At 39.3% G+C, this 24,980-nt stretch overlaps 1 protein-coding gene across 2 annotated transcripts in view; it reads left to right on the top strand.

Annotated features, from left to right (window-relative positions):
• Positions 1–24,980, top strand: part of GSTCD (glutathione S-transferase C-terminal domain containing) — a 140,118-nt gene that overhangs the window by 84,400 nt on the left and 30,738 nt on the right. Inside the window, exons 6-8 of one of the 2 annotated variants that reach the window (XM_079766241.1) lie at positions 21,297–21,412; positions 21,570–21,614; positions 23,798–23,926. In XM_079766241.1, coding sequence (XP_079622367.1) covers positions 21,297–21,412; positions 21,570–21,614; positions 23,798–23,926 — 290 coding nt within the window. The remainder of the gene's footprint in view (positions 1–21,296; positions 21,413–21,569; positions 21,615–23,797; positions 23,927–24,980) is intronic. The other variant, XM_079766242.1, reaches the window with a different exon arrangement.

Here is a 24,980-nt window from a genome sequence, read left to right as displayed (position 1 = left end):
ACAGCCTCCATGTACTGAAGGCCAATGGCTTAGCTTGGACTCTGCTACTGTGCTATTTTATTTCTCACAATAGCCTATCAGATAGGATTATTATGTGCATTTTACAGACGAGAAAGTAAATACTCAAAAAGATTGGATAACTTGACAAGGTCAGACAGCTAATAAATGCCCAAGACTGACTTGAAATACCAGAAAAATCTTTGCTTCTTTCATAATACCATTTTATCTCATGGTAGTACACATTCCCCTTAGAAAAGCTTCCATTTGGTCTCTCAGTCATAATCTATTTTTTCTCCTTGTTGGCACTATACTCAAATTTCATTGGCTGGCCTCCAGGTCTACAGAGAAGAAATTGAAAATAGAGGATGTTAGAATAAACATTGTAGCAGCAAGAAGTTTCTTGCCAATAGTTGGAAAGTGAGAGAGAATTATAAAAAGCAGACTAAACTTACTCATTCCAATCTCTATAACCTCTGAAGGCATTATTACAATGCTGTATTGCTTATAATTGACATTCATAAATATGCTTTGAATTCATTAAGGAATGATTAAATTGTATTCATTTTTTTAAAAGAAGGTTAATAAATATGCAACCAACTTAAGGAATTTCAAAATTATAGAAATGTTTTTTATTGTAATTGCAAAAACAATTGAAGCATTCCAAATGACTATAAACAGGAAAATCACTAAATTATATTATAGCTCAACAATGAAATATAGTAGTGAAAATAGAGATTCATATATCTACATGGATGAATCTTATAAACAGTGAAAAAATGCAAGTTGCAAACAATGTGTACAATATAACTCCATTTATCTAAAGTTTAGAAATATTCCAAACTAAATAATATAGTATTAGAGTTATATAACTATGTGGTAAAACTATAAAGAAAAGCAATATAATGGTAAACACAAAATTCAGAATTGTACTTGTCTCAGTGCAGGGAAAATTGAAGGTGGTACAATTGGGTAAGGATACATACACAGGATTTCAAAAGTATTGGTAATGTTCTAGTTCTTAAGCTGGGTATTGGACACCATGTATTCATTTTATCAATATTATTATTTATAACATATATAACAAATTTGGATGTATGAAATACTTAACAAAGAATTTTGGTTCTTAAAATGATTATTTTAGTTATCTAGAAATTTTTATTTATGACCGGTATCAGACAGATGGTTCATTATGGTTACTATTATAAAAGAAACATAAAAATAACAAGATGACTACATCAGGGAGCTCATTTTTAAACAATATTTTATATCTAAAGAGATACCTTTATATTGGAATGTTGGGTACTAGTTGTACATAAGATGGTTTTTATAATGGAGAATTTTTGAAATTGAAGTCAAATCCCCTAAATTATGATATGCTCTGTGAAAACCTATCTTCTAAAATTTATGGTACTTTATGGGTTAATAAAGAGCAAAATTCCAGTAACAACATATTGCATTAAATTCTAGAGAGAATGTCACCTAAATCAGAAAATTTACATGCCATAATATTTAATGGTAAACCCTAAAGATATTTAAAGAAATTGGGGGAGGGGACATTTTGATTTTGTAGTAGTCGTGACTAGTGTCTATATCACACTACTATTCTGTTATAAAGTATTTATTTTATTTTTTAATATTATAGCTCATTATTTTTATTTAGAATATGTAGGTAAGTAAGCTGTAGTATCTTTGAACTTTATTTCAATATAGTTAAGAAGAATATTACAAAACATTTGTTATAACAGAGATGATAGAACTATTAGGGCTGGAAAAAAAAATCTGTACCCACTTGGAATGAATGGACAAATTTTTCTGAAGGATTAAGTTCAAGACAGAAGTCTCTAAGAAAAATTAAATTAAGTGAAGATTTAAGAAGCTTGATGTATTTGCCCATTGTGTTTGTATTTAAATTGCATTATAATCCATAATTAATAATCTAATACAGATTGACATCTATGATTAAGAAGAAAAATCTATTAATTTTTTATTTCTTGCTTATAGATAAATGGATTTAGCTTCCCTCTGGTTAAAAACTCTAGGAGGCAAATAATTCTCATTGAGAAATATTTTTATATGAAATAATTTTTAATTTCATTGGTAATTTTGGGAGGGAATGAATATTGGATTTTGTTTTTGTTTTCTACTTCTTTTTAGTGGGTGGTTTGGTAGCACAGGACACTCTGATGCCTTGTATGAGGGTCCCTCTTTATATTCGAAATGCTTTACTTTTCCTGGAAACTAATCTCCTTAAAAGCTAATACCGAATCAAACAATGTGCCCTTTTCAGTGCTGAATAAAAATAGGTCAGGAAGGGATTAAAAGACTGGCACTGCACTAAAGTGAAGCAATGCAAGTTTTACTCTTTAAGCTCTCCCTTGTTATATGAGAATTTATAAAATGCCAGTTAATTCAGACCTTTTCCTTCTGCCTCCCTTGCCTTGCCTCTCAGTATGTAAAAGCCCTTATTGTTCATATATCTATGGAACATTGTTTTCTTAGAAATTTTCCCATTGCATCTGCTTCACTGCGTATTTAATCAATGAAGAAACTTAGGTTGATTTTGCATACTGTTCATTTCCTCAGTTTCTGCTGCTGTTCTTCCTTCTTCACTCACCTCTCCTTTTCCCTTCAATATCTGATGATCAGCACTATGCCCTGAATAATTTTAGGGTTCTTAATAGGCTTCACATTACTAAAGTATTTGATTCAATAAACATATTTAAAAATGTACTAGGTATAAGGAACTATAGAGTCAGTTACAGACTTGGATAAGACACAAGAGTTTGAAGTCTCATTGAGAATTCCTTAATATAAGTCTGTAATAACTGCAGTACAAGTGTAAATTTTGCCCATTCCTGAAAATAGCTATGTAACTTTGGGGATGGTATCTAAATTTTGAGAACCTCGTTTATTCATATGAAAAATAAAAGATAAATTGTATACCTTTTAAATAATTTTATATAAGTAGTTTTAATATAGGCAATAAAATATACAAAGTACATGGCATGGTATTGCCAGTAGGAGGCTTCCAATAAGTGGTTTATATTCTCATACTATTGTATTTGGTCAGTTAAGCATGTTCATTATCTCCACATTATATGTTTTTCCTACCCTCAATTCTCAATTACAATAGGATATCCAAGTCTCTATTCTTTCACCTATAAAATGGCTGGATTACATGAAGACTTATAGGATGTCTTCCAGCTTTATAATTATACTAGTGGCCTGGTGCATGAAATTCGTGCATGGAGTGGGGGGGTGTTCCTCAGCCCACCTGCACCCTCTCCAATCTGGGACCCCTCAAAGGATTTCCTACTTCTGGTTTACAGGGATCGGGCCTAAACCAGCAGTTGGACATCCCTCTCGCAATCTGGGACTGCTGGCTCCTAACCGCTCACCTGCCTGCCTGCCTGCCTGCCTGCCTGATTGCCCCTAACCACTCTGCCTGCTGGCCTGCTCGCCCCCAACTTTCCCCCGCTGCCGGCCTGCTTGCCCCCAACTGCCCCCCGCCGCCAGCCTGCTCGCCCCCAAATGCCCCCCAACAGCCTGATCACCCCCAACTGCCCCCTGTGCTGGCCTGCTCACTCCCAACTGCCCCCCCTGCTGGCCTGCTCGCCCCCACCTTCCCTCCCCACTGGCCTGCTCCCCCCCAACTGCCCCCCTGCTGGCCTGCTCACTCCAAACTCCCCCCGCCCCCCATTGTCCTGATCACCTCCAACTGACCCGCACTGACGTCCTGCTCACCCCCAACTGGCTCCCCTGCTGGTCTGCTTACCCCCAATGGCCCCCTCCCCCACCAGCCTGATCACCCACAACTGCCCTCCCCTCTTGGCCTCTAACCGCCTCTACCTTGGCCCCGCCACCATGGCTTTGTCCAGAAGAACGTCCAGAAGGTCTCCTGGAAGGTCTCCCAGTCTAATTAGCATATTACCCTTTTATTAGTATAGATAGAGGCCTGGTGCACTGGTGGGGGCTGGCTGGTTTGCCCTGAAGGGTGTCCCAGATCAGGGTGGGGGTCCCACTGGGGTGCCTGGCCAGCCTGGGTGAGGGGCTGATGGCTGTTTGCGGGCTGGCCCCAGCCCCCGGCGACCTAAGCTCCCAGCCCTTCCTTTTTTTCTTTTTCTTTTTTTCAGCGCCTCCTTGAGCGGAGGCCAGGGCTGGCTGGAAGCAGGTATCTGGGATTTATTTATCTTCTATAATTAAAACTTTGTAGCCTTGAGCAGAGGCCAGGGCCAGCCAGGCGGGCAGGAAGTTTGGCTTCCTCCATCGCTGGGGGCAACCCAAGCCTCCTGCTCACTCCAGCTCTGTGGCTGCAGCCATCTTGGTTGGGTTAATTTGCATACTTGCTCTGCTTGGCTGGTGGGTGTAGCGGAGGTATGGTCAATTTGCATGTTTCTCTTTTATTAGATAGGACTAGAGGTCTGGTGCATGAATTCATGCACCAGTGGGATCCCTTGGCCTGGCCTGTGGGATCAGGCCAAAACCGGCTCTCCGACATCCCCTGAGGGATCCAAGATTGCGAGAGGGTACAGGCCAGGCCAAGGGACCCCACCAGTGCATGATAAGGGCTGGGGAGGAATGCGGAAGGTTAGCCAGCTGGGTAGGACCCATGGGAAGGCTCCAGAGGGTGTCCAGCCCATCTCGCTAAGTCCTGATCAGCTGGACCCCAGCAGCAAGCGTCTGCCCCCTGGTGGTCAGTGCACATCATAGCAAGCATTTGAGAGGCCTTAGCATATCATTAGCATATTATGCTTTGATTGGTTGAATGAATGACTGGACGACCGGACACTTAGCATATTAGGCTTTTATTATATAGGATAGATTTTTCTAATGAAGTGGGTCCTTAGTGCTACTAGTCCTTATATAACATTTTCAGAGTCAACTAAGTATATGTAACTATTTCATGTCATCTTTTCAAACTTTCAATACTTTTTCTAATAACTCATGGATTAAAAATGAAAACAATCAAAAGAGTTTCTACATGCTTCCATCAGCAAATGTACCAACATACCATCTTCTGTATCGCCACATTACAGGTCCTCCTGCCATATTTCCATTTAAACCCAAGCCTTTCACTGTGCACTGTATTTCATCCCCCTCGTGCCCCCAATAGTTTTTATATTTCTCCTGGATCATGCCTATCAGATAACAAAAATGCTAAAATACCTTTCATTTTTTAAAAATTGTTTCTTACCTTATGTAGTCTTACAGCTGCCATTCCATTAACCTCCTCCCTTTTGGAACAGTATGTCTTAAAAGTCTATGCTTTCATCTTCTCTTTCTCCACTCTCTGCCCAATATTTTGTTAAAATTTACAAAACTTTTTTTTAAGTTGCATAATATACAACGAATGCCCATGTAGCTTTCATATAGATTCACCAAATTTTAATAACTTGTTTTACTTACTTTATCTCTTTAGTATATTTATTTTCCTGAGTCATTTGAGAGTACCTTATAGAAATTGTGACATTTTATCCCAACATACTTTCTCATATATGTCCTAAAAACAAGGGCATTCTCCTATAAACCACAACCCAATAATTACAGGGAATTTGACATTAATATAATACTGTTATTAAATTTACTGACCATACTCAATTTCTCCCAATTGCTCAATAATGCTCTCTCTTTTAATATCCAGTTTCTATTAAGGATGATGCATTGCTTTTATTTATCATATATCTTTAGCCTCCTTTAATTTAGAATCCTGGCCTTTAAGTATTTTTTCTTTTATAACATTGACTATTATTTATTTATTTATTTATTTTTTAAGAATCTAGGCTGAATGTTTGGCAGAATGTCCTCAGTTTGGATTTATCTGTTTCTTCTATTCGATAGAGGTTAAACTATTGGCAAGTCTATAATAAAATGACCCCAAAACATTTTTGGCAAGCATACTGTGGAGTTGATATTGTATACCTCTGAGTACACCTTAGAGGCTACCACAAAGATATCAGTTTGACACATTATTTGTGATAAGTTTGATCACTTGATTAAGATGGTGTGTCTCAAATTTCTCCATTTTAAAGATACTGATTTCCCTTTGTAATAATAAATAGTCTCTGGTAAGCTATTTTTAAAAAAATATTTTTATTGATTTCAGAGAGGAAGGGAGAGGGAGAGAAAGAAACATCAATGATGAGAGAGAATAATTGATTGGCTGCCTCCTGCACGCCCCTGGCTGGGGATCGAGCCCACAACCCAGGCATGTGCCCTTGACTGGAATCAAACCTGGGACCCTTCGGTCCTCAGACTGACGTTCTATCCACTTAGCCAAACCAGCTAGGGCTCTTGTAAGCTATTTTGAAACTGTTTTGTTCCCCAATAGTTTTTTCACCAAAGGTTTTAGTATCCATTGATACTAAATGGATTGTGACATTTCACCCCAACATACTTACATTGATAATTCTTACCCAAACCAATTATTACTATGATCATTATAAAATCGTGATTTTTCTCTTTTGCCTTGTATAATTATTAGTTGTTCTTTCTTGAACCCACAATAATCAGGCTTCTCCATCACTCCAACAAAACTGCTGTTGTCGCTTGGCCAGCTTGGCTCAGGTTTGAGAGTCGACCTATGAACCAGGAGATCATGGTTCAGTTCCCAATCAGGGCACATGCCCGGGTTGTGGGCTTGATCCCCAGTGTGGGGGCATGCAGGAGGCAGCATATCAATGATTCTCTCATCATTAATGTTTCTATCTCTCTCCCCCTCTCCCTTCTTCTCTGAAATCAATAAAATATTAAAAAAAAAAAAAGAAAAACCTACTGTTGTCGGGGTCATCAATGACTTCCATTTACTAAATCAAATGTGCAAGTCTCAGACCTTATTTTCCTACTAGAGGCCCGGTGCACCAGTGGGGTCCCTTGGCCTGGCCTGCACCCTTTCACAATCTTGGACTCCTTGGGGGATGTCAGAGAGCCGGGTTTGGCCCGATCCCCGCAGGCCAGGCCAAGGGACCCCACCGGTGCACGAATCCATGCACCGGGCCTCTTGTATGCATATAAGATCTTTGGTTAATCTCTTCCCGCCCTCCCCTCTCCCCTCTTCCCTCTGAGATTCATCAATTTGTTCCATGTTTCCATGCCTGTGCTTTGAGTGTCTGCCCCCTGGTGGTCAGTGCACATCATAGCTACTGGTTGAACAGTTACTTAGGCTTTTATATATATATAGACTAGTGGCCCGGTGCACAAAATTCGTGCACATTAAAAGGGAATTAACCCTTTGCACTCGCTTGCTTTTTTCTCAAGCTGCTACCAATGCTAACCGTGTCGAGTCACACTCGACATCCGAGTGCAAAAGGTTAATTAGAGGAAATATTTTAATATTGCTATTTGCCTTTTCTCTATAATAGAAGTGTCAGAGATGAAAGAAAGTTAGTAAAATGTATATGAAAATCTTCCTACTGTCAGAGTCTGGGGCGCCCCGCGGGACCCAGAGTCAAGTCCCTGCCCTCACGCGCACACCTCGAAATCGCGCGAGACCCAGACTCAGCCGGCCCCACCCCATTGGGCAAGATCCATACCCGGCCGGCCCCACCCCTGTCAGGCCCCGCCAGGCAGGAGGAGCAACCTCAGGTCCCCTCTCAAGCCCCGCTGGGTGGGGGGGGGGCGCAGACTCTGGTCCCCCGTCAAGCCCCGCCAGGCGAGGGGTGCAGCCTCAGGTCCCCCAGTGCATGCCGGGTGGGGGTGCAGCCTCTGGTCCTCCAGCACACTCTCAGGTCCCCCGGCCCGGCACACCTTGAGGTCCCCCATCAAGCCCCACCAGGCAGGGGGCACAGCTTGAGATCCCCCAGTCCGGTGCCGGGGCAGGGGGCATGCCTTGAGGTCCCCTGTTAAGCCCCACCAGGTGGGGGGCGCGGCCTGAGGTCCCCCAGTGCTGGGGTGAGGGGTGCAGCCTGAGGTCCCCTGGCCAGGCTCCGGGGCGGGGGGCACAGCCTCATCATAGGTATATATGTATAATAAAATAATGTATATATAGGTTTCGGTATTTTCTGAGGTTTTAGCTTCCACTGGGGGTCTTGGAACATATCCCCCATGGATAATGGAGGACTAATGCAATATTCAAGAAGAAATATAATGATAGCTAATGTCTTTTAATTTCTATGCATAGCTTTTATAACTCACTGTCAAGAAAAAAATGTTTTTGGTGCCTCTTGTTTCTTTTTATTGCTGACTCAGTGACTTGAGCCTAACCAAGCATGTCACTGGGTTTTATGTTAAGTACTTTCTGGAGGTCCCTGGGAAATATAGTTGTCCTGAGGTGAAATGGTTGTAGTCTAGAGAATCTGGTCTGTGTCTTTGTTAACTCACTTCATTCATTGGAACTGAATTTGAAGGATAAGTAGGAATTTTTAGGAAAGGACAAAGCAATGTTTTCTAAAGTGAGTTCCTAAAATATTTCATAAAGAAAATTAGTAACAGCATGTAGTTGTCACGCAATTTTGGGAAACACTTTGTTTCTACACTGATTCTTTTTTCCCCTCTCAGTTTCTCTTAATATTTAGAGGGACTAGTGTTCCACAAACAGTTTGGAATTTCTGGGATAGTGGTATTCAGGACAAAGCAATGTTTATAATATCAGAAAGATGATAGAGCTTGGTGTATTTGGAGAATAACTGATGGTTATTCTGGCCAGATGATGGTGAGAATGTGGGAGTAGAGGGTTGGCAGGAAGAGAGCTGGGCCAGACAATGAAGTCTCAGTTTTTAAAATCTATTCTCTCAGAAGTGGGAAGCCATTGAAGACTTTGAAGAAGGGAAGTAGCACAAACACATTTGCATTTTTAAAGAATGGGCATGCAAGGCTGAGACTATCATGCAATGTGATTAATTCAAAGACTATTACAGTAGTAAAAGTGAGAAATAGTAAGAATGTGAGCTGAGGCTATAGCTTTGGGTGGAGAATGATGACTAGATACCAAATAGAGAAGATGCCAAAAAAGAAATGTTTCATGATGGAAGACAAATGAATTTGTGGTTTTTTGGACATGTTGGGTTAGAGGGCCCTGAGTGGCACAGGAATATTAAGGATGCAATTGGAAAAACTTGATTCATCTGGCAGAGTCTGAGGTAAAGTTCCTGAGAGCAGTGTTAGCTGAATTTTAGATTTGGTAGATATGATATGATATGATATTCACATTGTAAGAGGGGGATAAAGGGCAGTGGGGACAAGATACATCTTTCTGATAAGAAAAGTTTACCCATCCTAACTTACTGTATTTTCCGGTGTATAAGACGACCTTTTAACCCAGGAAAATCTTCTCAAAAGTCGGGGGTCTTATACGCCGGAAAATACGGTAACCCACCCATCATTTGGCAATAACTCACTTTAATTCTAAATTGTAAATACTGTATTTTCCGGCGTATAAGACCCCCGACTTTTGAGAAGATTTTCCTGTCTTAAAAGGTCGTCTTATACGCCGGAACATACAGTACTTCAATTTTACTTCCACGTTCTTCTGTTCTGAGTTTCTGAAAATTCTTTTTAATTATCTGAATATGGGAAGCATTCCTTTAAGATGTAAATGTCAAGAGTGCTGTGATTAATTTGGTTATTGGTTGGTTGGTTGTGCATATGTAATCAGCTATTGGCCATTACTTTTGCACTCTAAAGTCTAATCAGTGAAGACATAAGAATATTAGTATTAACTGAACTTTGGTTATGATCGAAAAGAGCACTTGCCCTGAATATATGATAACCACTAAGATCAAAGGCATGCTTCAACTCCAGCACTCCTACCACATGACATTTCCCTGAAAATGTGACTTTAGCATGCCTTTCATGCTGATGCTGAGATCAGAATTAAGTATATTATCAAGACATAAAAGAATGATATTCAGTAATGATGAAAATTTCTCTGGTGTCAGAAATACAGATGAATCATACATCTTTGCCACACATAGTACATACTAAAATAGAAAAAAAGTTCTGTTTATTTATTTTTCTAAAAAAGATAGTAAACTTTACTATTTAACATATAAATTGGTAGTCCTATATATATTTGGGTCACATTTAAAATATTTTACTGCTAAGGTTTTGTGATTCCTGGGGTGGTGGAGATGGTTGATAGGAAGACAGGCCCTGGAGTAAGACTGGCAAGATTCAAACCCTGGCTCTACCATGGAGTAACCATGTGACTAAGGCAATCCATCTGACAGTGCCCACCTTGGGACAAAGCACTGAAGTAATAAATAAACATGCTTAGTACATAGTGATCACTCAGTAGTGCTAGCGCCAGCAAATAAGGATATCCATTCAGTGACTTTATATATATTAGTGATGAGATGAGGATATATAATTATAATTTTCTTCCTCAATCATCACTAGCTCCTCTCCACCTGAAGACGGCACAGGTAGTTCCCATTATACGGAGTCCTTTTTCTCTTGTTTCCTATGGCTACCTTCTTATTCAGATCTGAGATTTGTTACCTGCTCAATGAGACTTTTTCTGACTACCTGATCTAAAATATTCACTGTCAATTTCAACTATATCATTTTATTTTAATTTTCTCTATATAATTTATCACTTGATTTAATTTTTGCTGTTAAATTTCCTTCACTGGAATAGAGGAATCTCCCTTGTTCTTCATTGTGCCTGGCATCTTGGTCAAGGCCAGACATGTAGTAAGTGCTCAAGAAATATTTGCTAAATTAAGGAATTACTTGGCAGAGGTTATAATGAAAGAATAAGAGAAAGGGAGGGAGATTCAAAATTCCAGTTCAGGAAAAAATGTCAGTTCCTGCCTTCGCCTACCCTACCCAGCCCTGAACCTGAACCAATGTATTCATATGTCAAGACTCAGAACTTGGAACTGGTGGTTTCAAGGTAGCCTCTTGCTCTTTTAGAACTGTCATCTCTTGTGACAGGATAAGCCCTGGCCGCTGATCTCTCCCAGATGGCACAAGCATTTTTTTTTTAGTACTTTATAATTCTCCCTTTCCCTCAACCCTACTGATTGGGCCATGCTAAAGACTACAGTTACTGGACCTGTGTGGATATCAATACTTGCCCCAATTCAGTCCCTTTTGAATAGTTATCTGGATAACTCCCTGTCCCTACCCATGCCTACAGCTGGATTAGTTCCCACAGGCTTTTTTCTTGCCTTGTTGCTGAGATCCCACCATTCTTTAGTTATGCCCACAAGGTTTAGGGTCATTAAATAGAGAAAGGGAACAGGAGGACTGGAATTTGAGGCTACCTTTGAGGTTCATGCAATGGGTATATAACTTGTAATGAATACCACTACCTGGGAGTATTAACTCTCAGGTGTAATAACCATTCTCTATTTTGGTATTGTCATACTACCCAGCACCACTTCATATATAAGTGGGTGGTGCCCCAGTAATACTACTCTAGAATGGTAATCCTTACAAGCCCAAAATTAGGATATCATTCTGATGATCTATTGCTGCATAAGTAACCTCTGCAAAGCTTAGTGCCTTTAAATTGCAACCCCTGATTTTATTCACAAATCTGCAAACTTGGTAGGGCTTGGTGGGGAAGCTTGTCTGCCCAGCATCAGCTGGGAAGCTTGGCTTCCTTATGTGGTGCTGTATTCTCAAAAGACAGGATGTGGAAGCTGCCAGAAGCAGGCAGTGTCGCTCTGTATACACTGGTCAAGTGGTCCTGGAGCTCAGGTCCAAGGGGGTAGACAGCTTTTGATGGGTGTACCATATGTTAACTATTAATTTTACCAAAGAATTTGGAGCCATGTCACCTTAGATATTCACCATTTTCATTTATTTAATTACAAGACACACACACACAAAAACCAAGAAACCTCTTTTTCAGATCATAATAGGAATGATAATATTATGCACAAAGGAAGCTATTTTTAAAAATCACCTGACTCTGGAAAAGCTAGCACTGGCCACTTCGAGCTACTAGATGTGTCAGTTTAGCCTAAATACTGTGAAACCCACCACAGTGGAAGTCAAAACGGCGGGGGGGGGGGGGGGGGGGGGGCGGGGGGGTACTTGAGTGATCTCAAAAAGTTAATGAAACTACTAGAATACCTTAATGTTGTTAACTCAAACCTCTGAAAAAGAGGAAGAAATAAATACCTAACCTATTTTTGTTCTAAAGCATTTCAATTTGGTCTTGTGGGCAACTTGGAAGATACTGTGAACTTCTTTAGAAAACTGAATTCCAAAGCAAACTAATGTTTACTTTGTGTGGTGTAAATAGTATTTGAATGAAATGAAAATATATGTATTCAATTAACTCTGGGATCTGATATTCTGAAGTCAGAATGTTTAATTCATCTTGGAGGGGAAAAAATAGCAAGAATAGGGAGGTTCTAAAATTCCCACTATCCACTGTAGCTAATCTCTTCTATAAACAAAGCAGAGGTTTTGATCTGGCAAATACTGTGACTATACTTTCCTCAACTTTTGTCCCCCATTTGCCTAAATATTTTTAGTTATCAGCTTTTTAAAAGATGCTCTAAAAATAGATATGAGGGGTGAAGGTACATGATATTTGTAGTCGGCATTTGCAGTACTGTAGCATGCAAGATCTTCCCAATCTTTCATTTCTTTCCTCCTGCATAATCTGATTTTGCAACAAATTGATTACTTGCCCTCTCCATGTCACTTTTCTATAAAATAAAAAAGGTTGCTTATAGTCCCAAGGTGGGGAAATGGTCTCTTTCTGGAAAGGGTGACACTCAAAGGTCAATCCATTAAACAGAGTGACCTACGAGACCCCCAAATAATGCCTTAGTGATATATTCCAAAAGTTGAAGTTCAGAATTTAAATTGATCCTCTTTACTTACAAGCCTGCTCTTGGACATTTTATTTAAAGGGAAAACTGAAGTAAAATGCATTTTATGACTGACTGTGAAGGATTAATTTTTTCCCCAAGATGTAATTATTAGGGAAATCCCTTACTTCCCCTCTAGAAAACATCTCATGTCCTTGAACTCTCACATATAAAAAAGTCACCAGCACTGAAATTGTGAAGTCACAATTAATCAGTCATCTGTTTAAGAATTAGCAGATCATGCCAGGGCCGGTTTGGCTCAGTGGATAGAGCATCGGCCTGCGGACTGAAGGGTCCCAGGTTCGATTCCGGTCGGGGCATGTGCCTTGGTTGCGGGCGCATCCCCAGTGGGGGGTGTGCGGGAGGCACCTGATCGATGTTTCTCTCTCATTGATGTTTCTGACTCTCTGTCTCTCTCCCTTCCTCTCTGTAAAAAATCAATAATATATATATATTTAAAAAACAAACAAACAAACAAACAAAACAAAAAAAGAATTAGCAGATCATGTTGGAAAGAAGACTGAACCTGAAGTTAGAATTCCTTGGTTAGAGTCCCACCTTCGCCACCAGCTGTGTGTGTCTCCTAGCAAGTGCTGTTTGAGCAAACTTCTTTACTATTCATGTCCTCATGTCATTTCTAGAATAAGGACAATATCATCCACTGTGGCAACCTGATAGAGTTCTGAGGATAGACAATGTTTCAAATGTGCAAGCACTTCATAAATTTCAGAGCATCATGTAAACAGGAAGTATTATCAATCATTTTAGAAGCTTGATGAAAATATATGGTTTTTTTAAGTTATGGTTATTAAAATCTCTATATATAAAAGGTTAAGTGTCCATCCAACCAGTAGCTATGACATGCACTGACCACCACAGGGCAGACGCTCAGCGCAGGAGCTGCCATGACACACACTGGCCATTTAAAAATAAACGGCATCACTTGGCTTCCCCTAAGTGGGACACAGGCCCCGCCACCACCCCGGAGCAACACCCCACCAAATCACAGCCAACGCTGCCAAGTCTACATGGCGCAAAATGCGGCCCACAGCCCAGCCCAGCCCGGAAAAGGTCGCTGTGGACGCCAGGTAATGACATCACATAGCAACGCCTGGCTTCCTCTCCCTAGTGACTAGCCTCCTTGGACTTCAGCCCAGGAACACGACTTGCTTTATAGCCAGGTGCAGACGTTTCACACTTTAACCAAATGTCTGTGATGTGTTTTCCCGTGCCTCATCTCATTTGATGCTCACAGAAGTCCTGGAGTAGATAGATAGGAGACTCAGTGGAATCCCTATTTTCTTTTCACTAGCTGGAAAATGAAGATTTAGAAAGCTTAGAAACTTGACGCAACTGAAAAGAAGAAATGATGGAACTTGAAAACGACTTCAGGTTTTCTTACTGTGCAGAATATAGTAAAACACAGCTGCAGTTAAATATTTTATCCTTTGTTCTCCCTGCATGATCTACAATAATAATCTGCTTCATGTTGCTATTTAATGCTGTGTTGCTGACAATTACCTGAAAGAGAAGTTGGGGTGCTTCACTGGGCTGGAAAAAGTTTAGCTAAATCAGAAAGCAGGTCTAATTAAGCAAGTTTATTCTATATCTATAAAAGGCTAAGTTGACTCGCACATGAGCGATACATATAAAGTTCTCGCTGGCGGCAATCGCACATGTGTGTTTCAATGTCATTGTTGATTGTGTATTTGGTTGACACTTCTATTATAGAGAAAGGGCGAATAGCAATATTAAAACATTTCTTCTAATTAATTTCCTTTCAATGTGCACAAATCCGTGCACTGGGACACTAGTTTCATTATAAATACATTGTACAGTGTGGTTAAAAAGACATATTTCTAACTTTAAAATAGCACAGAAACTAAGGAATATACATCTTTGTGTCCCTAACATTGTCTAGGACAGTTCTGTGTAAGTCAAGTTTATTGGTTGAATGATTGAGAAAGATATTTGTGAAGTCATTATTCCTCAATTTACAGAGGAATAAATTGGCTTTTTTAACATTTTGAATTTCCAGTTAAAAATTATTGAATGGTCCTGGCTCAGTTGATTGGGCTACACTGAAAGGTTGCCAGTTGGATTCCTGGTCAGGGCACATGCCCAGTTAGAGAGCTTGATCTTCACTAGGAGTTGTGCGGGAGGCAGCAGATGGATATTTCCCTCTCATATTGATGTTTCTCCCCTCCCCCCCCCTCTCTCTTTCTCCCTCCCTCCCTCCCTCTCTCTAGAAATTAATTTTAAAATCTTTAAAAATTACTGGACGCTCAAATACTATACTTAACAAAACTATCAGGGTAAAAATACTCTCACACTATTACTCTGTTGTTGATTTTATAGACAGCACTGTGGGATGTATGAATGGACTAGGGAGGGAGGAAGAGGGGAAATAAAATCAGATGTTTAGTATCCACTATTGCAAGAATATTGTCACTGTGACATCAGTATCAGATTAATGATGCTAGCCTGCAACTAAGCTTTAAAAAGATAAATCGAAAGAACTATTGTAAATTTTTAGTATTTCCAACAACTCACCTCTAAAGTTTAAAACAAAGTTGTCCTAACCTAAAATGTAAACTTTACATTGCTGCTTAGTTTCATGCATCTTCACATAAATTTTTTTAGGAATTTGTTCCTGCCTTTCTAGCTTTTGATATAGCTTTTAAAATGGCTGCTTTTGTATTTCCTCACATAAGTTATCAGAATACTATTTCATAGTTGACTTTTTTTTTTTTTTTTTTTTTTTTACTATTTCAACAAATACTGGCATAGCATTGATATCTACCTTGTTTCATACTGAGTACCTGCATAGGTTAGCATACTGCCCTGAAATTCAGTTTGTTATAATTGCAGAGAAAATTCATTAAACTTTCATTGAACTCATGCTATGTCCCTGTCAGCCTAATACACTTTCCATTTAATTGGACCCAAGTTTTTGTAGTTTTAGGAAAAATTATCTGTATCTATTTCAGGGAGACAGAAGCAATTTTAGCTTATGGTTTTATTTTTGGTATGTTATAATTAATTGTGCCTAGATATTATTTTATATGTTCTTATTTTTTATTGAGATTTAATTGACATACATTATATTAGTTTCAGTTGTACCATATAAGGATTGAATATCTGTATATATTTTTTAAATGGTTATCACAATAAGTCTAGTTAACATCTGTCACCATTTCCAGTCACAGAAAATCTACTTTCTTAGCAACTTTCATGTATACAATACAATTATTATTACATCCGCATGACTTACAGATTTTATAACTGAAAGTTTATACCTTTGACTCTCTTCACCCATTTCTCCTCCACCCCTCACCTCCTATCTGGCAACCTCCCATGTAAGTGAGAAATATGGTGTTTGTCTTTCTCCATCCATTACTCAGAAAGTCTAGAATATAAGGGATATTTAGATATGAAAGTAGCAGAAGACTGACAGGCTGGCAAACTGACAGGGTCCAAAGCATTAGAGGCCTGGTTTTTATGCCAAGAAATCAAAAGTTCTTTCTTAAAGCAGATAGGAGCCTTTAGTATAGAAGTCTAATGTGTATACAAGCACCCAACACTTTTCCTTTTCCTAGTAAGCTATAACATGCATAATACTGTGGTGTTTCAGACTAGGAAACACAAAATTAAGAGCCTAATCTTGAGCATAATTTATTAGACTGAGCAGGTGTCCTGGTTGCACATGTGCACAATTTCCATCCATGGTTTTTGTTTTGTTTTGCCTTATTGAGTGATGAAAAATACTAGTTTTCTAATATTAGGCTTAAAAATTGGCTTCTTGCCCAGCCAGCATAGCTCAGTGGTTGAGCATCGACCTATGAACCAGGAGGTTGCGCTCCAATTCCCCATCAGGGCACATGCCTGTTTTGTGGGCTCGATCCCCAGTAGGGGGCATGCAGGAGTCAGCCACAATAATACTCTGTCATCATTGATGTTTCTATCTCTCTCCCTCTCCCTTCTTCTCTGAAATCATTAAAAATATATATACTTTTTAAATGGCCTCTTTACCTTTGTACTTTCTGGGCAATATAGAGTGTTCAATCATCAGGTTCCTCCTAACTTGAATAGACAAGGAGAAGACTTCAATGTGGGAGAATTACATCCTGGAACAAGTGAAGTCACTTGTATCAAAACATTTGATTCTTGAGGGTTGCTGTTTTTTCCTGGTGACACCTAAAGAATCATGATTTTTAGTCAAGCTAAAAATACATTATAATTTATGCTTCTAAACGGTGCCTTCGGCACAAGAATATCAGCTATAAATCAAATTTGATTTTTTAATTAATGCCTTATCTTAAAATACCACTTTCTTACCTCATTCATTGTATTTGAGATCCTGTTCATGTTTCTAGGAGCTTTACATTTGTAAAATTAGAATGGGAAAGAGTACTGCTTAATTAGAGTTTTCCATAAAGCCTCTGGACATAATTTGTAGCTTACTCTGTGAATAGTATGTGCAGCTTAATAGTCTCCTATTTAAACACAACCCTGAAAAGTACTCTTTGCCTTCGACCTTCATTTCAGCCCAGATTCCTTATATGTGAAGATGCAATAGACACAGATCTTCATCAACATTTGCTCTTGGAACAGACCTAAGCAAGTTAGGTAAATGAATAAATAGAAATATGATACCGAACTTGCTATTAGATATTCCACTAAATATATTTTCTTCTCGTTTTTAACAAAAGATAATTCCCTTTGACTTTCTATTATGAAAAGCCTTTGGCAAAGAATTGTTAAGAAATCTATAAACACAACAGAGACTAAAATACTTGTGCTCATTCCTTGCTGTACAGTGGCTCCACTTAATAGCATTTGTTACTCTAGCCCTCCCAAGGGGCTCAAAAATACTTTCCATTTTTGCATTCTGACCACCCGCTTTCTCATCCCCTTCCTTGTTCTTATTCTTCGTCCTCCAAATCAAGACTGCATTGCCATAAAAAAAAAATAAGTCGGACCTGTTTGGTGTGGCTCAGTTAATTGAGCATCATCTGTGCACTAAAAGGTCACCAGTTGGATTCCAAGTCAGGGCACATGCCCAGGTTGTGCGCTCCACCCCCAGTCTGGGCACGTGTGGGAGGCAGCTGATTGACATTTCTCTCTTTCACATTGAAGTTTCTCTCTCTCTCCTCTCTCTCTCTCTCTCTCTCTCTCTCTCTCTCTCTCTCTCTCTCTCTCACTTCCTCTCTCTCTAAAATCAATAAAACTATTTTAAAAAATAAGTTAGACTTATGAATGGATGGGTAGAGAGATCAGAGAGATGTATAGATGAATACAAGTGTAATAAACCAAGTATGGTAAGTTGTTAATGGCAGAAATCTGGTGTTTATAGAGATGTCCATTGTAAGATTATTTCAATTTTGCTATGTGTTGGAAAATTGTCATAAAATCTCTGGTTATCCACAGAGGGTAAGATGACAGAGTCTTTCACTTATTCAGTGTTTAAATTTTTTTATAATTATACTAGGGGCCCAGTGCACGAATTCATGCACCTTTAAAGGAACTGTAGGCCACGAAGCTGCAGTGGGCACAGGGCTGGGTCTTGACCCATCCTCTGTGCCCCGCCCAGCCCCTCCCACTGCAGCCCCTGATCCCCTCTCTGCCATCAGCCCCGCTCCTGCTGATGCCACTCCCATGCACTGACAGTGCCAGCCCCACTCGCACCCACTGACAGTGCAGAGCGATTGGGGTTGGCTCCAGCAGCGAGTGCGAGTGGGGCCAGGGCCATCAGTGGATGTGAGTGGTGGCTGCTGCCCCGATTGCCCTTCAGGAGCCAGGGGAGGTGGAAAAGCCCTCAAGGGCGATCTGGGCCATGGGCGCTGCTCGCACCTGCTAATGGCACCAAGAGATCAGGACCGGTGCTGGGTGCCGGCAGCAGGTGCGAGCAGTGGCTCCAACACCGGCTGCAGGTGCGAGTGGGGCCGGCGCCAGCAGTGGGTATGAGCAGCGGCTCTGACTCTGGCACCAGGTGAGAGCGGGGCCATTGCCGGCAGCAGGTGCGTGAGGCGGCTGCCGCCCCCATCGCCCCTCAGGAGCAGAGGGAGGTGGAAAAGCCCTGAAGGGCAATCAGGGCCGGCAGCCACCACTCGCACCCGCTGATGGCGCTGAGCGATTGGGACTGGCTCCAGGCACCGGCAGCAGGTGCAAATGGCAGCTTCAGCGCTGGCTGCGGGTGCGAACAGGGCCAGCGCTGGCAGTGGGTGCAAGTGTTGGTTCCAGCACCGGCAGCAGGTGCAAGCACCGGGCAGGACCTAGGCACACAGGAGCAAAGAATTTTCAGTAAACACCAGAGGCTCACCCCGATGACAGCAACCGGCGCCCCGCCGTGGTCTGGCGCTCCCGCTCACCTGCTCCACCATCCTGTCACGGCCAATGCCTGCCATGTTCCATGCATACGCCCCCTGGTGGTCAGCACACGTCATAGCAACCAGTTGTTCAGTTCTGGTTGTTCTGCCATTTGGTCTATTTGCATATTAGCCTTTTATTATATAGGATTTTTATTTTTAAATATATTTCTATTTATTCAGAGAGGAAAGGAGAGATAGAAACATCATTGATGAGATAGTATCATTGATTGGCTGCCTCCTGCACACCCCCCTCTGGGGACTGAGCCTGCAACCTGGGCATGTGCCCTGACCCCAAATCGAACTGTGACTTCCTGGTTTATAGGTCAATATTCAACCACTGAGCCACCATGGCCAGGCTATAATTACATTTTTAGAGAAAAATGAAAGTAACTATTTTTATAGCTACATGAAATTGTCTTCACAAATAGAATCACCAGACTTTTGATTTAAAAGCTCTTCATGCTTGAAATCTGGACATGCTAAATAAGAATGTGTACAACTCATTACAATAAGAAACTAGCTACATAAGTAATGGTATATATAGTAAATAAAATATTATGCAATTATTAAAACATATAGTAGAAAAATAAATGCACAGATGTGGAAAGACTTGTTATATTTTATGTGCTGTCTAAAAAATGATGGATTTATGGATATGACTAGAACACACACACACACACAAACACAAACACACACATATATATACTAGAGGCCCAGTGCATGGATTCATGCACTGGTGGGGTCCCTCGGCCTGGCCTGTGGACATCCCCCAAGGGGTCCCAGATTGCTAGAGGGCGCAGGCCAGGCCAAGAGACCCCACTGGTGCACACCCAGGGCCGGGTAGGGATCACGGGAGGGCTCTAGGGTGTGTCCAGCATGTCTCACCCAGTCCTGATCAGCCGGACCCCAACAGCAAGCCAACCTACCAGTCGGAGCGTCTACCCCCTGGTGGTCAGTGTGCATCATAGCGAATGGTCGAATAAACCATCAGACACTTAGCATATTAGGCTTTTATTATATAGGATATATACATATACATATCTATAATAATAAAAGCATAATATGCTAATTAGACTGGATGACCTTCAGGGCGAAGCTGGGGCTGTGAGGGAAGCCCGGGTCCTGGATGCCTGCTGGCGGCCAGAGGGAAGCCGTGCCGGCAGCTGGGGGGAAGGAAGACCTACTCTTGCACAATTTCCTTGCATCGAGCCTCTAGTAATCACATAAGGAAGAAGAAAAACAGAAAAGAGAAGAACATACTATTTTTCTATGAAAATGGAGCAGGGAAACCTTGGTGTCTGTAAATAATATTTGATCAAGCAAAAAAGATTATCTGGGTTTTTAATCTGTATCACTGAAATATGCTCTTACATTTTCTTAATCTTGCTTTTATTTTCTTAAAAAGTACATTTGAAACATGTAAAAACAAGTAATTTCATTCATTATTCTGAAGATATATTCATGGGCTTGACTAATGGCTTTTGAAAGTTCAATTGTTTTCATGCTGCTAGGCCCAAGGCATTTCATACTTGGAAATACCCTATCTCTAATCTCTAATTGCATTAAATTTCTGTGTCTGACTCATGAGGAAAACACTTCGAAGTAGAAAAGGGAAAATCCAGTTTCTCTCTAAATATAATAACCATTGACATATTTCAGGCAATCCGACACCTATGTTTCAAGAGTCCTAATCAGAAAAATCAAGTTTAAGGATGGGCCAGTTAAATAAAAAAGTTTTTATTTATTATGGATCTCCTTTCTCCAAGGAGATTTAAGCAATGTGCTGAAATTAGGTAATTTTTACAATAGGTCTCTGTTGTTATTCATCCAGAAAGCATGTATTGAACAATTACTTCGTTTATGACCTGAACTTAATGTTTCACATGTTGTGTTCTTTCTTTAGAAGACTTTTTTTTTTCATAGATTTTCTGCCACTATGTATAGAAAGAAAAGTTGGATAAGACTAAAGTAAAAATAAGCAAAAATAGAGGTTATTTCTGGGTTCCATTTCTCTAGTCTTCTAGTGGGTTATACAGAATTTGTAGTTCATTTATCTATTCACCCCTCTTCCTGCATGCTGGTAGTCTATTCTACTAGCGCCTTCTCAGCCCCACAGAATACGCATTTCATTTTCTTCATCTCTTGTCTTTCCCAGGTAAAATGTCCAGTGATCGAGCGTTGAGAAAGCAGCAACAGTTAAACAACCTTGTGTATGTGGTGACAAATCAGGCCAAACCTGGTGACAGAATTGTGGATTTCTGCAGCGGTGGGGTATGTTATCTCTTCATGTATCTTTTTAGTCTTTCCAAGACTATGTGACTTTATATTACAATCAAGGAAATGCTTTTATTTGGCAAGATCGTTGTCTCAGGATGAGCAGAAGCCTTAGGGACCAACTTTAACTTGTCTCTTTTCCTGACTCTTTTAGGGTCACCTTGGGATTATGCTCGCTCATATGCTGCCGTTATGCCAGGTAAAGTCTGAATAACAGATAAAAGAAAACATCGGAAAACGACATGATTCAGTTAGCTGAGCCTGGTTTATACCTGCTCTTTGAGTTTATAATCATTCACCCGGGTCAAATGTATGGCAGACATTTTCTTTTTTCTTTGAACTAAACTTCTACGATTCAAAATCTTAAGGAAAAAGTAGGATCACAATAGTTTTTAACTGTATAAAAGAGTTATATATTAAATAATTTAAAAAATAAATAACTATTCCAGTGCTAAATGAAATAATGATAAAACTAGTTTAACCATCAGCATAATTTTATTCTGGAAATACTAGCATCTGAAACTTGTTAAGCATATTCTTTTGGTAACTTGATTTTTACTCATTGTATCAAAATTGTAACAACAATAACAAAATTTTAAAGAAAAACAAAATCCAATCTACCTCCCTGATCCATGAAATGATTTTCTCCTCATGTCTTTAATACGTCCTTGTACTTAAGGATAACTATTGTTGCAAAATCTAAAAATGCAAATATAATTTTAGTTATGTTTTCACTCAATATTCTATCAAGAAAGTTTTCCCTATTGCAAATAGTTGTAAATGTTTTCATCAAAACAGTACTAAAATGTGACTACTTAATATGTGTTTAAGGAAATGTACCATTATATATGCAATCATTGCCACCATTTATTAGAAGTTTGCTAGTTTTAGTCTTCTGCCATATTAAATAATTTCCTCACAGTGATCATCTTTTAACATAAAAGTCTAGAATTTTATGTCATTTTTCAAAAAATACAGTTAAACTGGGGCACATTCTTTGCTTGTGGGCTCTCTAGAAGGTACAAAATAATTACAATGATTACTGCACTCCCAGAAAAAAAAAAAGGTGGAAGAACTCATAGACTGGTGTGAATGACGTATATCTGAATGATGGCAATTGGAGGGCTGGTCTTATTCTTTTACTTTCTTAAGAAATAAGGAGTAAATAAATAAGGACTCCTGGGAGAAACAGGCAGGTGTCTGTTTTATTATTTTAAAAAGCAACAATTTCATGGTTGGAGTAAGAGGAAGAAAGCTCATACGTGAGAATCCTGTAGAAACAGAGTCCGGTACATGGCGTCTTCTTTCCTCCCTAACAGTTCTCCTGGGATCAGAGACTGGAAAGAGGGAAGCCTTTGACACCCAGGGTATTCTGACAGGTTTTATTATACAAAGGATCCAGGATTTTCCCATAAAGACAAGATAGAGGACAAAATTAGGGTAGAACTAAGAATGATCGTGATGAAAGTGACAATTCTGCCCACTTTTCTCCATCCAAACGGATGATCCTCCCCGATCTTCCTTGGTTTGGATTACTGTGAGAGACTCCTAACTGGTGGCGCTGCCTTCTGCCTCGCTCCACTAATCCATACTATTCATTGCAGCAGCTGAAACTTCTTTTATCGCCCATGGTCTGGCTCCTGTTGCCTCTCCAGCCTGATTTCCACCCCCACATCCTGCTCCCCATGCCCACCATCACCATTACACATTGTGCCCAGCTACACCAGTTTTCTCAGTTCTTCAAACACAGTATATTTTTCACCTTGGGCCTTCATACATGTTTCTCTGTCTGCCTGAAACACTACTTCATTGCCCCAGCTAATTTCTATTAATTGTTCAGGCTTCAGTAAATATATTAGTTTTTCATATTTTTTTGAAAAATATGTTTTTACTGATTTTGAGAAAGAGAAAGGGAGAGGGAGAAGGAGAGATAGAAACATTAATGATGAGAGAGAATCATTGATCGGCTGCCTCAAAACCCAGGCACGTGCACTGACCGGGAATTGAACCATGACCTCCTGGTTCATGTGCCAATGCCCAACCACTGAGCCATAGCGGCAGGGCTACTTTTCCATATTGATTGAATAAAACCTGCTATAATCATCAGGCATAGGTGCTCTGATAATATATTTTGTCTTTTATTAAACACTTATCACTGTGTTATAATTGCCTGTTTTACTTATATCGTTACAACTGTAAGCTTCAAGAGTTCAAAGACCTTGTTCATTTTTGTACCATATTTTCCAGCATACTTCCTGGCACAGGATAAGGATCTATATAATATATTCTATATTATTAATACTATAAAATACAGTAATTATACTTTGCCCTAATGTCTGAATTATGTTCCTAAGTATACTTTGTTTCCTGGGTGAAATCTAGGTTACATTAATAGAAAACAAAGAATTGTCATTAATTCGTGCTAAGAAGAGAAGTGACGAGCTAGGTCTAAGCAACATTTGGTTTATTCAAGCAAATATGGAGTATTTTACAGGAATGTTTAATATTGGGGTAAGTAATAAAACAATTTCAATTTCCTTAGTTTAAAAAGTAAGAAAAATGATATGCCTTAGAGTAAATAAAAGAGATACTTTTATATTCTTTGCTAAACTAAGAAATTTATAACTTTTATTTTCTATTATCTATATAATATAGCATACTAATGAATATTATTTTATTCATAACACTTCATTATTATATGATAGAGATAACATTTGTTCTTCAACCAGATGAGAACTTTATTTTCTTCACTGCAGAATCCCCAGTGCCTCAAAACAATGTTTGACACATAGCAAGTACTTAAAAATAGCTATTAAGAAGATGACTTCCCTTGATATATTCTACATTTTTAAGAGTAATGAAAGAAAAGAAAAATAAAGATAATTGAAAAATATAACTTATTAGTAGCCTGTAAATACTAGAGTTACCTTTAAGTAATATTTGCTTTAGCTAGGATTTGATAGCTTACCTGTATTTTTAACTTCCAAGAGACAGAAAATATGTTAATCATATTTCTAAAACCTTAAGACCAAATTATTATCATTCATTATTTCTAAAAAGACTAAGATGTGTGATTCTACTAGCTCTTTAAGCCCAAGATTGTGTGCTTTGGTGGAATTTGAATTTCATTAAGATGTTAGTGTTGCTGTTATTCCTTGTATTTGTTTTCAATAAATTTTTCCTGATTTTTATAGGACTCTATGCTCCATAGAGAAAAATACATAATACTATTAAGATGAATCATCAGTACTTCGATTACTGAGAGATTAATACCTGATAAAAAAAACTTTGCTCTTTAGATATTTATGTAACCATACAAATGCATATCAACACATATGCTAACGTTGAAATTATACTTCATCGATCCTGCTTTAGTTAAATCTTTTCCATACTAGTTAATCATGTTTCTTTTTTATTCATGTTGTTATACTGTAATTATTATGATGATGAATATCTTATGTATCAAGATGTTTAAGACTTTTAATACATTTGCCAAATCACTTTCCAGGAAGGTTGTGGTAGTATGCATTTCTAGCTGTATGTGTTCACATGACAGACTCAGTGA

This window comes from Cnephaeus nilssonii (assembly GCF_951640355.1).
Source record: "Cnephaeus nilssonii genome assembly, chromosome: 1".
Lineage (NCBI taxonomy): Eukaryota > Metazoa > Chordata > Mammalia > Chiroptera > Vespertilionidae > Cnephaeus > Cnephaeus nilssonii.
This window is presented reverse-complemented; position numbering and strand designations above follow the sequence as displayed.